The 16,006-nt window shown below is 37.8% G+C and overlaps 1 protein-coding gene across 1 annotated transcript in view; it reads left to right on the top strand.

Moving 5' to 3' along the window:
• Nucleotides 1–1,345: 1,345 nt before the first annotated feature.
• Uhmk1 (U2AF homology motif kinase 1) overlaps nt 1,346–16,006 on the top strand; it is a 20,344-nt gene continuing 5,683 nt past the window's right edge. The window contains exons 1-7 of the mRNA XM_004639888.3: nt 1,346–1,776; nt 3,007–3,299; nt 4,366–4,557; nt 6,832–6,926; nt 13,323–13,399; nt 13,535–13,633; nt 15,382–15,470. Coding sequence (XP_004639945.1) covers nt 1,509–1,776; nt 3,007–3,299; nt 4,366–4,557; nt 6,832–6,926; nt 13,323–13,399; nt 13,535–13,633; nt 15,382–15,470 — 1,113 coding nt within the window. The 5' untranslated portion in view covers nt 1,346–1,508. The remainder of the gene's footprint in view (nt 1,777–3,006; nt 3,300–4,365; nt 4,558–6,831; nt 6,927–13,322; nt 13,400–13,534; nt 13,634–15,381; nt 15,471–16,006) is intronic.

Genomic DNA, 16,006 nt, shown 5'->3' with positions numbered 1-16,006 from the left:
CAAGTACATCTCAGTGGCAACCAGACAGAGCTCCCCAACCTCTCCACTTTATACACCCCCACCACCACCACACACACCTGGCTGGGGACTTGGGGAAAGGAGATGGGGAAAAATTGTGTCTTAGTTACTTTCTTGTCATTGGGACACAATACCTAACACTCACAACTTGCAGGAGGAAAGGTTTATTTTGGCTCAAAATTTTAGAGGTTTCAGTCCTAGTTAGCTGGCCTGAAAGCAGGACAACATGGCGGAGGGGCATTGCAGAGGAGAAAGAGCTCAAGGCATGGCAGCAGAAGACATGAAGGGAGAAAATGATAGATCTGGGAAACACACCCGGTGACCCATTTACTCCAACCAGATTTTAATCTCCCAACATCACATTTGACTATAAACTCATCAGTGGATTAGTCAAACCCCTATGACCCAACCAACTCCCCCAAACCTCACCCATGAGTGCATGAGGCTTTGGGGGAACATCCAGACATAAACCTTAATACTGTCTGACTCTAAGTTTCTGCCACCCCATCAAAAGGGAGTTAGAATTACAAAATGTTGAATTATGTCAAAGTAAAGACTTCATTACTTTTATTACAGGAAGTAATGAATTTATTAATTTATTACATATCTAGTTTGTTGAATGACGCTCCTAATTGCCATGCTTGTTACTTTGTAACTATCTGTTAAATTGGATAACAGAATGAAAAAAACATAAGCCTTCAAAGATTTAAGTTTTCCCTGGGTGGAACAAGGCAAGATGAGGCAGAACAAGGCAAGATAGACAGAGAAAGACAAGGATTGCTGGGCATGGGAGCACACAACTGTAATATCAGATTTCTGGGCAGCTGAGGTAGGAGAATCATACATTCGAACTCATCCAGTGCAATTAGTGACTTGGCAAGACCCTGTCTCAAAAGAATAAAAATAAAAATAAAAAAGTAAAAAGGGCTGTGGAAGTGTAAAAGCCCTGGCTTCCTGTGTTCAATCCCCATTACTGGAATTATTAGTTTAAGGTAGTGAAAAGTGGTAAACCCTTTCCACTAGTATGTGGGACATTTTCTTGGAGGTCTGCTCCCTCAGAAATGTGATAAGTTTTACTTTCTTGGGTTCCCAGTGGTGAGGTGGGATGCCTCCACAAGAAAAGCGACTAAGTGTATCTCGTGTGTGAAAGCATTCAGCACTGCGGTAGGTATTTTAAAATGACATTGACACGTTTTACTCACAGTCCTTCTGTTCCAACGTAGTCCACCCAATCACCTCGCGACCCCGCCCCTTCTGGGCCCGCCTCCTTCAATCCGAGGGGGTTGGCTCTGCCTTCACTTCCGGCGTCTGGACCCGGGCGCTAGCGGCTTCCGGTGTCATGGCGGCCTGAGGTCCCGGGAGTCGGTGAGGCGGCTGCAGGCCCCTCCCTGCGGAGCCGCTGGTCCGGCGGGCGGGGATGTGACCACGGGCCCTGCCAGCCTGCCCCGGGCGTCGTGTCAGCTCCCTCGTCAGCACCTGTGCCCACACCGATGGCGGGGTCCGGCTGTGCGTGGGGCGCCGAGCCGCCGAGGTTTCTGGAGGCCTTTGGGCGGCTGTGGCAGGTACAGAGCCGCCTGGGTAGCGGCTCCTCGGCCTCGGTGTATCGGGTGCGCTGCTGCGGCACGCCTGGCTCGCCCCCCGGCGCTCTCAAGCAGTTCCTGCCTCCGGGAACCACCGGGGCTGCGGCGTCGGCCGCGGAGTACGGTTTCCGCAAAGAGAGGGCAGCGCTGGAGCAGTTGCAGGGTCACAGAAACATCGGTAATTGTCGCCACCTCCCTTCCTGCCCAGGTCCCAGTGCTGGCGTGCACTTCTTCGGGCTGGAGGCCTCCCCTTCCTTAGGCGGGAGAAGCGCGTCTGACCCCTTGTTGTCGCTCGGTGCAGGCCCCCTTTCCATCCACCTTTCCTCTTACTGTCGCCTGCCCGGAGGACGGTGGAGTTTGTGGTCCGCTTCGACTAGTGGCCTATATCGTGGATGCTCAGTAAGACCCATTTACCGGGGCTCTTAGGTGAATGCCGCATTCATTAGCATACAGAAATCTCTTTTCTAGTGAAAAGAGGTGTTTGCTGGATTGTCATCATGCCATACCAGTGGAGAATAGGAAATATTCTGGAGCTATGACATCACAGCTACCATAATAACTTAGATAGCTGTCAACTGATCGATGTTTAGTGTGAACTTGAAAGAAATGACTCAGTGTTCCACAGGATTCTTTATGGAAACGTGGCATGTAGGAATACTTTGCTTTTACTATAGTAAGATTGCTTTGTGACTTATATTTCAAATGTTCCATATGTAATGATCATTGGTGATTGATCAGTGAAAACAATCTCGTCATTACACCAGCAGAGAGCTTATAATTAGTGATAACTTTGGCCAGTTCATTTAAAAAATAAAATAAAATAAAATAAACTTTTGGGCAGATATAATCCTTACTTAATCGGAAGAATGACGTTTTTAATAATATAGTATTGGTGAAGGATTGCATAAATAGCACTGCATTTTTTTTAAGCTTGCTAAATGGTGTATCTTTATAACCTTGAGAGTGAAGAGAGAATTTCTGCAGACTTCAGGACTTGTTGAATCTGCAAGACCAGGTTACAATGTTTTAGTATGGAATGCTGTTTTGGGTCAAGAAACCAGCTTCAATTTGTTTCAAAAAAAAAAAATTACTTTGTTATTACAGTTTTGATTTTTAATAATTTTAATTTGACACCCTAAGTGCAGATTTACTCACCAGTGATCCCTTGTTGAAATGCAGTTTGAATCATTATGCTTTATTTAATATCTTCAACTGGTTGAAGCTGTTGAAGGTTGTCTCATTTTATGAAAATAACCTAGTTATCAGATCTTACAGGAAATTTAGTGGAAGCTTGTTGAACCGAGTTACCCTTAGCTAGACTGTTTCAAATTTATATTGTAGAGCTATATACTTGAGTAGTAATTTACTGAGAGATTTTTAAGGCATTGTAATCTGTTTCTTTTTCTAGTGACTTTATATGGAGTCTTTACAATCCACTTCTCTCCAAATGTGCCATCCCGCTGTCTGTTGCTTGAACTCCTGGATGTCAGTGTTTCGGAATTGCTTTTATATTCCAGTCACCAGGGTTGTTCCATGTGGATGATACAGCATTGTGCCAGGGATGTGCTGGAAGCCCTTGCTTTTCTTCACCATGAGGGTTATGTCCATGCAGACCTCAAACCAAGAAACATATTGTGGAGTGCAGAGAATGAATGTTTTAAACTCATTGACTTTGGACTTAGCTTCAAAGAAGGCAATCAGGTAAGAAGTGCCTTTTTTCCCCCCTTATCATTTAAAATCTAGTGGTCTATTGCCTGGCAAGCACAGGGTCCTGAGTTCAGTCCCCCGTCCTGCAAAAAAATAAAAAATAAAAAAAATCTAGTGGTCTAAATTGCAAATTTGGAGAAAAACAAGGACACTTTAATTGAAACTGAAGTATTTCTAGCTAAAACCCAAAAATGCCTGGGATGAAAGCAAATCAGTGAGAATTTCAGGGCCACCATGTACAAAAAGGACATGTGTTTCGGTCAGGAGGGAGAAACTAGTAGGACATAGAAGTTAATAAAAGCACTTAACCTACATAGAATTTTTTTTTTTTTTCTATGAGCATTTGGTTAATTGCCAAGTTACTGATCCTAGTGTCTTTAGTATTGGTGCTGTATTTCATGGAATAATGTACCTGACAGTTCTGGCATGTCATTCTCCGTGCCTTATCAGCTCTTTGCAAAGTGTCTTTTTTAATCAGCAGTGCCTGGTGCTGGTGAGATGGCTCAGTGGTCTAAAGCACCTACTTAGAACAAGCTTAGCAAAGCACAGGGACTGCGGTTCAATCCCCCAGCACCACATGCCAGCCAGCCCCGCCCCCTGGTGGGCTAAGCTGGCCACACACACACACACACACACACACACACAAATAAATAAATAAAAAATTAAAAAAAAAATAATCAGCAGTGCCTGATATGTAAGAAACTCCCTAAAGAAGACTTCTTTATGAACAACTGTATAGAAAGTATATAGTTTGTCTGTGACTGTCCAGTTAATGAACCAAAGAATTAGGTAACCAAGGACTGAACATTTTGACATTTAGTTGGGCACTGTTTTATTGCATATATAGAGAAGTAAATTTATTGGGGGTTTTTTGTTGTTGTTTTGTTTTGTTTCGTTTTGTTTTGTTGTGGAACCGGGGATTGAACTCAGGCCCTTGCGCTTGCCAGGGAAGCACTTATTCCACTGAGCCATCTCCCTGGCCCCAGTAAATTTATTCTGTTGAGCTTGATGGAAAGTGCACAGTTATTTATTGGTTATCATATTTATTCATTTTCTTTAGGATGTAAAGTATATTCAGACAGACGGGTACCGGGCTCCAGAAGCAGAATTGCAAAATTGCTTGGCCCAGGCTGGCCTGCAGAGTGACACGGAATGTACCTCAGCTGTTGATCTGTGGAGCCTAGGAATCATTTTACTGGAAATGTTCTCAGGAATGAAACTGAAACATACAGTCAGATCTCAGGAATGGAAGGTAAATGACACAAGTGTTTTGCTATAGAATCCTTAAGAATATTCAGTTTATAATGATTTTTATTAGCGAATCCAATTGTATCCTTCAAACTCCTCTTCCTATGTTTATGGCAGCTTAAATGCTACTACTTACTCTTATAGTTATGCATATGCAAATGACCATTGCATCTTCACTGTTCTTAGCCTGGGTACTAGCATGTTGTGTTTGATAAAATACTGAAATGAACATATTTTCCTGAAGAATCAAAGTGATTTCTTAATTTAGCAATTTAGTTATATTAGTTTCTAAGGCATAACTAATAGAACCATGTACTAGAAGGTAATCTGTACATAATACTTTATAGTGAAAAACAGTAATTTAATGTACAGTATATTCTTCCAACTATTCTGTGAGGATACAGTAGACATTGCTTTTTTATTTTTTGTTTTTTCTTTTCTTTTGCGGTACTAAGGATTGAACTCAGGACCCTGCATTTGCCAGGCAGATGCTTATTCTACTGAGCCATCTTCCCAGCCCTTATTTTTGTTTACTACACGGAAAGCTTAGCAGGGCTTGGTGACAGACAGCTGCAATCTAGCACTGTAAGAGGCTAGCGTAGGAGGGCTACATGTTAAAGCCCAGCCTGGGCAACTTAGTGAATTAATGGGATACTATCTCAAAAGGAAAAATAAAAAGGGGCTAGGCATATAGATGAGTGTATAACCCTTGTGTTAATTTCCAGTACAAGGGAGGGCAGGGAAAGAAGCACAAAGACCGTGGGACTTTGATGTGTTCAAACCAGTATCCTTTAGCCTTGGTTTGATAATATAATGCTTTGGGGTTATTACTGATTTGAAATTAAATTTTTTGAAATTAAACAAATATTTAATATGAAGTGTCTATATTAAGCAATAACTTTTTTGAGTTACACATAATGTACTATGTGACCATTAAAGTATAGCATACAGAGTTTTATTTCTATTAAAACTTTCAGTTACTGATATCTGGTGTAGCAGTTCTTGGAAGGAATACTTCTAACAGCACAATGAGTATGTTTAGCACTTCTTTTTGGCCAAAAATTGTTGCCACAAGGTAAAACCAGTATCATTCTTTATTGTTGCTCCTCCAGACAGTCAAGAGGATAATCCAAATATAGATTGGCTATTTGAATTAACCTTGACTCTCTGTGGCCCCTTGGGACTGTGTTTGCTTGGCCCAGAACTTATTAGAATTAGGTCACTCTCAAATCTATGAAATGTGGTGGTACAGAATGTATTAATGGAGTCCTGAATATAGACCTTTCTAGGTAAAACGTTATTTTGTTTTATCAGTTTCTATAAGGCAAAATTACCAACTAGTATGTTTAGGGTTTATATCTTGCTTTTGCTTCTTACTGTTACTATTCGTTATTTTTCTAAACCATGGTTTATATTCTAAAAAATGAGAATAATAACATACATCATTAATAGTAGAGAGGTTAAATGATGAAATGATGCTTAGTTTTTTATAGTGTATGAGCCAGGGTAAGAATTCAGTAAATTGAAGTGATAATATGGTAAAAGGTCATTTTGTTTTGTACAGCACTGGGAATTGAGCCCCATGGTCTAAACAGGGTCTTGCTAGGTCACTAATTTGCCCAGTTTGCCCAGTTTAACTTGTGATCCTCCTGCCTCAGCTGGCCAGGGGATTACAAGCATGTGTCACCACACCCAGTTTGTATCAGATTTTTTTTGTTCATGGACAAAATCACGCATCCTGAGTTAGCATAGTACTTAAGGAAAAAAGTATTCTGTAAAGATTTAGAGTATGTGTAATGTGACAAATAACAGTTTAATACTCATTTTCTCAGTGACAGTTTATTTCTGTCTGAAAATCACCTGAAGACTATTAGACACTAACTCATTTGTTAGACGTTTATTTTCTCACTTTGCATTTCATTACATTTTTTTCATGGTTGCTTGGGTTAAATGTGCATAGAGTGCCAGGTACTGTTAGGTGCTGAGAATAGAGGAAAAGTGTTCTTTCTCCACAAACTTACGATTATGTGCAGTCTCCTCTGTTAAATTTGTAAGCTCCCAGGAGAGTTCAGCTCAAATTTTCTCTTGTGTATTAACTAGTAAACAATGCTGTGTGCCTCGTACTACATAGATACATGTTAAATTTGAATAACCTAAAGAAGGCTTTTCTCTTTTTTTTTTTTTTTTTTTTTTTTTTTTTTTTTTTTTTTTTTTTTTTTTTTGGGGGTTTTTTTTTTTTTTTTTTTTTTTTTTTTTTTTTTTTTTTTTTTTTTTTAAGGCAAACAGTTCTGCTATTATTGATCACATATTTGCCAGTAAAGCAGTGGTGAATGCTGCAATTCCAGTCTATCACCTAAGAGACCTTATCAAAAGGTACATTGCCTGTATTGTCAACTGCTTTTGTATACATTTACTGTACGAAAGTTTCTTTCTAAATGGATTTCAGATTTGCTTGATCATTTAGAGATTTTACAGTCTTAGAAATAAGAATCTTAGCATAGATATCCTATGTTGGCAGCCTTCTCATGAGAAATACAACTATTCAAATAGTTTTACAAGATTATTTTCAAAATAATGTTGTTTTGTTCACGGTGGGTAGCAGATGTTAAGCTTGTCCTTGTAACCTTTTATTCGCTAGAAGGTAAGTGCTGGGCCATTGAACCTTTGGCTTTTTTTTTTTTTTTTTTTTTTTTTTTTGGTGGAACTGGGGATGGAACTGAGACTCTTGCGCTTGCCAGGGAAGCGCTTACTCCACTAAGCCATCTCCCAGCCCACCTTTGGCCTTTTGTATCTCTAGCAATTTTATGTATCTGATGTAAAACCAGTTTTTAAACAGACTTTTTTGTTCACAAAAGACCAAATTTCCTTTTGGACTATTCAAAAACAACCTTTTTGAATAAAGTAGTTCTTAATTATATTTCAAATCATTATTGTTGAAAACTCTCTGAGAGTATAGTGTTTCCAATATTTGAGTAGATTGAAATAAAATAAATATTTGTAAAATAATGAATACTATAACATGTATTCTCATACTAGACTTTTTGGGTTTCTAGCATAATGAGCTAAAAATTAATACTGTGCTAGAAAAGTGTGACTCTCTTGGTTAAGTAAGAGTATTGTAGTTTTTTTTTAAAAATACTGGCCCTACGAATGTGCAAATTAGTTTGAACTTTCTATTTTTAAATAATTAAAACTCACCAGAACTTGGAATATATTATATTGTGGTCCAGATTTCACCCCGTTTCTCCCAGTGATAGCTTCTGACATTACTACAGTAGAATATCAAAGCTATAAATTGATGTTGGCACAATTCACAGAATTCCTAGAGATTTCACCTATCTTACATATACTTATTTGTGTATATGTATGTTTTTCAGATTATTCAAAAATATCTGTAAGTAGCTCATTGTTAATGGATATGACAAATTGCAATTCAAATCAAGGAAATAGCAGTGTAAAATTAGATAATGGACATTAGCCTGAAAATCAAATTATGTATTAAATTCTCATGTTGATTTTTAAAACTTAGAAGTACCCCCTTATACAGATAAAACTCAATTTGTTAACTACAAAAATTGTGATGAAATAAAAAATATAAATTGAGTGTCTGAAGTTAATGTTTCAGTATATTAAGGTACTTTTCTGTGTATCATGTATGTATGCAAATTCTTTGAATTTTTTTATTTCAGTATTAAGCACAGCTATTGAAAATGTTAATAAAACAAATATGTAGCATGATGGCTCCTTAGAAATATTGTAATCAGCTATTTATTGAAAGAACAAAACACTACTAGAGTTCCTGTCTGTGTCTCCATTCCAGTTGTGGGTCCCTTTTCCCTAAAAGTAACCATTGTGCTGACTTTCCTGATGATCACTTCCTGTTTTCAAATCCTTAAGCTATGATTTAGTTTTGCCCTTCAAAACAAAGCTTTTAAAGTCTTGAAATCAAAAAGGTTCCTTGCTGGTTTTTTTCCCTTCTTTTCTGTGACTTGCTATTATACAACTTGGGTTGTTGGCTCAATAAAGTTTTCCACAGCTTGAATTTTCTTATAATTTCATCACATGGTGTGCTCATCATGATGGTGTAATTTCACATATTTCTAATTCCTTCAAATTGATAGGTGTATCTAGAGTTGTTTTTTTTTTTTTAAAGATTGTAGATGGTATTGTATTGTTTATAAGAAGGCAATGGTTTTTTCTGTTTTATGGATTACTAGCCATTGATACTCAATCCCTTAGATCCATTCCTTTGTTAGGTGTTAAAGAATGGTGATTCTTGTGAGCATTTGTTCATTTTGTTAACTGAAGATAAACACTGTACAATCTTGATTCTCTGTCTTTGCTACTTTTCAAGATAAGTGAGTTGGTTCCTTGTTACCCTCTGAAGGTAATCATTCCCCCTTTTTTTGGTACTGGGAATTGAACTCAGGACCTTGCATTCACCAGGCAGGCACTGTATTGCTGAGCTATGTCCCAAGCTTCTTTCCCTTTTTTAATAATCCAAATTATTGTTATCAATGAATAGATTTAAACTTTTTTGATATGTTTTAGTTTGTTGCAATTTTCATCCTATTTACGGCTGAAATTGCCCCGTCTTCTGTGATTGAGAACCTCTGTATATTGCTTTTGGCATGTGGCTATTCTTACAGCTTCCTTGCTACGTGGTATGACAAGGTGCTCACAGTTCATCTTACACGTTTTCTCTACCACACTTAGCCAGTTCCCAAGAAGCCTTTTTTTTTCTCCTCGTAGAAAGTAGTGTTTTTCAACCACAGTCTGGTATTGGAGTTACTCGTTGCTACTGGAGTGATCATTATTTCCAAGCTTTTTAATTAGATGAAATTCATTCTAATATTTCCAACTAGAATTTCATACCACAGGGCTTTGGTTCTGTTTCCATTTATGTCTATAGGTCCTTTTTCCTACCTCACTATTCTGGTTCTTGAGTACAGAAGGAACACTAGAATCACACCAGTTACTTACAGTATCATAAGAGTACTTAAAACAGTTAAATTATTTTTGGATATACTCTCCTCATTCTTCTCCCACTTAAAAAGTAGTTGTATCTGCACTGTCAGATTATATGGCCATTATACTATATGTTGTTTTATTTTATTTTATTTTTTTAAATTTTTTTGTATTTTAAGGAAGGATGGTCTTACTACTAGATTGGATTCATAGTGATCCACCTATTTACAGCCTTCCAGGAGCTGGGATTACAGGGCCTGTTTTAATACTTCCTCGTTTAATCTTATTTTATGTGTAACTATGTATTATTGGTTTATGTTGATGGCTCTGTAGTTGTTTTAGTTTGCTAAATCTTGTTTACTAAGTGATCACAGTATTCCCTGGGTTCGGGCACAGTAATAAGGCTTGTTACACCTGAGTTAGAACTTACTTTTTAAATTTTAATTTAATTTTATTTATTTAATGTATTTAGTACAGGTTCTACAGGGTCGCACTATGTAGATGGGACTCATAGTGATTCTCCTCTTATGAGCCTCCCTAGTGTGGGATTATAGGCTCACCACCATGTGGGCCACCACTCCCAGTCTCAATCGCTGTCTGGGCATGCCCCCAGGGGCAGGGCCAGCATGGCACGCCAGGGGATTGAACCCTGGCCACTGAGCCTGCCTAAGCAGGCGCTTGAGTCCGCTGATCTACCTGGCCGGCTCTTTTTAAAATTTTTTTTGAAAATCATTCATTCATTCATTCATTTATTTGGTACAAGGCCTTACAATGGAGCTCAGCCTCACAGTGAGATTACAGGTATGTGCCACCATGCTGTTTTGGTGACTTGACATAGTATGCCTAGTGTTCCAGGGCTGGCACAGCATGTAGTATCAAGGACCTAACCCAGGTCTTTGCACTTGCCAGGCAGGTGCGTAGACCACTGAGCTATCTCACCAGCCCCAGAACTTTTTTTTTTTAGTGGATGTGTAAATCCTAGGCATATATTCTGCTTACCTTGAATGTCTTAAACATGTTAGTTGCTTTTCCTTCTTATGTAGTGGTTGTATGGACAAGTCTGATGATTCTTGTTTTTCATGAAAGTTTTTTTTAAATGTATTTAGTACTGGTTCTACAGGGTCTCACTATGTAGATTGGACTCGTTTTTAGCCTCCCAAGCCCTAGGATTACAGGTGCATGCCACCATGCCCATTCTCAATTGCTGTCTCAGTGTGCCCCAAAGGTGGGGCTGGCATTGCACACAGGCTGCTGTGCTGTGCCTAAGCAGGTGCTAAAGATGATTCTTGAATTGCTTTTCATTAAAAGTCATCTCCTTGGATTGGGGATTAGCATTAGAGTGTTTTCTGGCATGCCGAAGGCTCTAGGGTCAACCCCCAGCACCACAAAAATAATAACACCAAAACCTTTTTTTAATTTTAATTTATCTAAAATGTTCAGTGGATTTCACCTTTTCATTCACTCTTGAGTCCGTTTTATCTCACAATTTTTTATTTTTAATAAGCCTCTCTTTTCTGTCTTTTAGTTCTTTAAGAGATTTGCTGTTGGGCCAGGGAGATGGCTCAGTGGAATAAGTGCTTCTCTGGCAAGCACAAGGGCCTGAGTTCAATCCCTGCTTCCGCAAAAAAAAAAAAAAAGAGAGAGATTTGCTGTTTATTCATTCTACTATTTCCAATAGTATAATCTTATTTTGTGAAATCCTTTTTCTGCTTTTAATTTTTTTCTTCTATTACCTCAGTTTTGGTTTGTGCTATTTTTTCATAAACATTTAAAAATATTTTTAGTTCATTTTGAAGCAGTAGGTTATAATGCTTGTTTTGTCCATATCTTTCTGGTATACATTCACTGTTCAAGAGGAATTTTATGATTCCCTTTGTGTAATAGATTTGATATCTCTTTTGTGTTTATTTTTGTGTGAAGTTAATTTTCCTATACTTTCAGAAGATGTAAGTAGAATAATTTTTATTATTTTATTTTATTTTATTTTACATTATTTTTTGGCAGAACCGGGGATTGAATTTAGACCCTTGCCCTTGCCAGGCAAGCGCTTATTCTACTGAGCCATCTCCCCGGCCCCTAATTTTTTTAAATATATAAGTCTCATTTATTTTTGTGTACTGTTCCAAAAATCGAAAATAGCTCTCCCTTACCTGTGGGCCTTTGCTGTGAAAGGGAGCTTTAGCGCTGGTCTTGGGGTCTGGTTTTAAGGGTATCCTTGTACTCATCTGGTGCATAATGTATAAACTTGTAGTTTTAGCTGCTTTTTTCAAAATTGGTCTGTTAGGGTCGGGAAGATGGCTCAGTGGAGTAAGCACTTCCCTGGCAAGTGCCAGAGCCTGAGTTCAATCCCCGGTTCCGCAAAAAAAAAAAAAATCTTACATTCCTCAAAATTGGTCTGTTGTGCTTTCTAATGAGTACTTCTGAGCTATGTTTTATTGTTTTTTGGGGTTCATTAGAAGAACTGTTGGTTTTTTTTCTGCTTTCTTACACTTGCCAAAAGAGTACAAGTTTTAACAGGTATTAGTGGTTTGTCGTATGGTTTTGTTACGTATCATTGGGTTTTGGTTTTGCTATCAACAGGTTGTTTCATTATGAGGGCATTTAACAAAAATCAACAATTAACCCAACCATTATAATCATTTTATTTTAAATTTTGCATTATCCTGACTTGTTTTCAGCTGTTTTTTACTTAGTAGAGCATGGTGAATTGCAAACTGGTGGTCAGCTTGTTATACCCAGCTGAACTGAACCAGTGTGGTGCTGGGTGTGGGAGGCCCACTGGAGGATTTTTGCTGGCAGCATAAGAGGCGGAACTAGAGATACTCTTTGAAGAGGCTGTTAGGGAAGCTGCTGTTTGTTTTGGGCTATTCTGCTGGAGGACCTTGTCATGCTGGCTTTCCTGATGATCTTGATTGTTCTCATTGGAGGAGGTGCTCAGGACCTCATCATCTCTGAGCATGGCTATGGATCACTTTGGGGAAGCTCTGGTCCTAATCTTGAGCATCACTTTCTGGCTCTAGAGGGGAAGGTGGTACACTGCTTAGTCTCCTGAAGAAGTTTGTCGCATTGGCTTTCCTGATGGGAACTCAAGTTTCCTCATCATCAGAGGAGCTCTGGACTTCACTGTTGCTGAAGATGGCTGTGGTATTCTTTGGGGGAGCTCTGGTTTTTACCTTGAGTGTTGCTTCCAGGCACCAGTTCAGATCCTTCAGTCTGTTAGCACAGATCCTTGATCCCACTAGCGTAGACTTTTCTAGCTTCCACCACTGACCTTGGGGCCTTTCCGAAACAGATCTGTGAAACAGGCCTCCATGAACCATTGTCATGGGCTCTTGGCCTCCAGCTGACCTCATAGGGGGCATTGTTATGGGCTCTAGATCTTTAGCTAGACTCAAACAGGACATTACTGTGGGATCTAGATCCTCGGCTGGAGTTTTTCATGTGTGGAAGGATTTCCTGCACGCTTTATATATACTTCTTCAGGTGATTTATTATAAAATAATCTTATAAGATGCGTCTTGTGTTGTTCCCCTTTGCAAAGCCCAAACTGACATAAGAGTGTGGGCCACTCCCCCATGTCTCACTTATTAATCAAAATCATTCCATCAGATCACATATCATATGCCATATTTTATCAGTTCATTTAGTCAAAATTAATAACTATATTAATAGATGAATGGCTCAATAAATATGGTAATGTAATTAATACTGTGATGAAGATTTACACATTTTTTTCTTTAATAGCTGCATTTTTGGAAGATTTGGCAGTAATTGTAAAGGTAATACTGGTTTATGTTTTAGCATGCTTCATGATGATCCAAGCAGAAGGATTCCTGCTGAAATGGCACTGTGCAGCCCTTTCTTTAGCATTCCTTTTGGTAAGTGGTGTAAGTCTTCGTTTTTTCCTAGTCATTAGATAATCTTACAGTGTATATTTCTGAGCCCTTTTTCTGTCATTCATCAGTTTATTTGGGAGAATTCATATTTAACTATAGCATAATGAACTTCAACAGCCCCTCATATTGAAGATCTGGTGATGCTTCCTACTCCAGTGCTGAGGCTGCTCAACGTGCTGGATGATGATTATCTTGAGAATGAAGAGGAATATGAAGGTCAGTTCTTCCCAGGTTTTGTCTGATGTCTTTTTCTTACCAAGTCTAGATATATCTATTCATAAGATTCTCTTATTTTCCCAATCTATAAGAAAGTTAATATACTAAGTATATTTTACTATATCATCTCCAAATTACTCTTCTTGATTCATAAAGTACTTTTGACTCTCTTATACCTCCTTTTTACTAAATTGCCAAGATTAAATTCTCCAACAGTTTGTCTCTAGTCCTTTTGTATCCCATCTCTATGGTTTTATTTTTCTTTTGTAGCTTACTTTTTTTGCTTTTCACAATTCATTAGACATTTACTAAGTATTATGTATCATTGTTAATTATTCCATTTTTAATATAGTAGAGGAAGCACATATGAGCAGTGACAGTTGTAATGGTCTGAAGGTAATGAGGACTGCGGGAAGGAAGGGTGTGTAGCTCAGTGTCAGCAATTAGTACTTCTCTGCAGAGGCTGTGTCTGACTTCTGTTTGTAATTAATATTACTTGGCTAAAAGATGAAGCATTGAAATATCACGCAGATCTGGAGAACTTGGCGCATTCATAGACAATAGTTGGTATGATTATCTTAAGTTATTTGTAGGACAGGGACCAGGGTTCGATACCCTGCACTACATGCCACGCCAGCCCTGTCTCCGGGTGCATGGCCACCAACACTGGGCATGATGGTGAATGCCTGTAATCCCAGCGCTGGGGAGGCTAAAGCAAGAGGATAACTGAGTCTGAGCTGCACAGGGAGACCCTGTACCAAATACATTAAAAATTATATGTTTTCATAGCAAAGCAGTTGATTAAAGCTACAGATATCTGATAGATCTAGTTGCTATGTTTTAAGAATTTGGATATTATCCAAGAGATAGTAACACTGGAACATAACTTACATAAAAGAGTGTAGTCAGTCCTCGATAAATATTTATTTTAGGAAGGAAGAAAGTGCTAGTTAAAATCAAACTACAGTGTCTTTTTGTTAACTATCACATGGACATGACCCATTGATACCTTCTGGACTGTTAACTGAGACATAGAAGTATGCGCAGGTTTTATCTATTGTGGTATTGTTTGTGTCAAAGGTTTGAAAATACTTTAATTACTTAGGGGACCTACTAGATAGTTTACTGAACATTTGTGGAGTAAAGTACCAAACAACCATAAAACAAAGGAAAGGATTTCATGTAATATTATGGCAAGCTCCAAAAGATGTTGTTTAACAAATAAAAAGGATTAAGATTCTTAAAGTATATATAACCGTTTTTGGTTATATGTACTGATAACGTAGTTGACAGCATAAGGAAGAAACTGATTATTAATCAAAACATTACATCAAATCATAATGTATATCATATGCCATGGTATATCACTTCATTTAGAAGTGATTGGGAAGGTTTGAGGAACACTAAAGCCATACCATTTTTTTTTTTTTTTTTTTCTTTCCGGAACCAGGGATTGAACTCAGGCCCTTGCGCTTGTCAGGCAAGCGCTTATTCTACTGAGCTATCTCCCCAGCTCCAAGACATACCATTTTAAATGTTTAATTATTTGAATAGCACTTATGTAAAACACTAAAATAAAAGGTGCATTTCTAAATGCACTGAATTTATATTTTTAAGCTTTGATTTGGAAATATATAAAATTAGTTTTATATTACTGAATCTTTGATTTAACATCTCAGATAATGAGTATTACTCTAATACATTACAATATTATATTTATGGTTTCTCCAATATGTTTTAATTACCAGATGTTGTAGAAGATGTAAAAGAGGAGTGTCAAAAATATGGTCCAGTGGTATCTCTGCTTGTTCCAAAGGAGAATCCTGGCAGAGGACAAGTAAGTTAATATATTCACAATTGCAGAATTATTCAGAGATTAAACTTCTCTGTTAAATATTCCATGGAAAGATGTACACAATAGTTTTGTTAAGAAATAAGTATTATGCATTATGGATGATTTTTGTGTGTGTGCTTTTTACTTTTTTCTTTGAGTTTTATCATATACTCGCCTTTTTAAATCAGGCTTTTAAAAAAAGTATTAATCTATGTTTGAGCTATTATAAGCAGTGACAGCAATTGAATTACATGCTTATCTAGGTCAGGTTCATATAGAGAAGTATTTGGTTCAGTTTTGTTATGTTTAAGTAGAAGTAGAAATCATTTAGGTTAGGATCTGATTGCACACTTTGAAGAAATGAAGTGTGCTGGACTGAGAAACCTAGTCTCAATGATTGTTTTGATGAGCCTCACATTCTTCATCTAAAAAATGTATGAGCTAAAACTGACCAATGTTTTTTAGAAATTACAGTTCTAAATTATAAAGAATATGAGGGAAAGGAGAAAAGAAAGAAGGATGAGAAAAATACATAAATA

This window comes from Octodon degus, unplaced genomic scaffold (assembly GCF_000260255.1).
Source record: "Octodon degus isolate 3935 unplaced genomic scaffold, OctDeg1.0 scaffold00116, whole genome shotgun sequence".
Lineage (NCBI taxonomy): Eukaryota > Metazoa > Chordata > Mammalia > Rodentia > Octodontidae > Octodon > Octodon degus.
The sequence above is the reverse complement of the archived record's forward strand: the minus strand, read 5'-3'. Positions and strand labels throughout refer to the sequence as shown.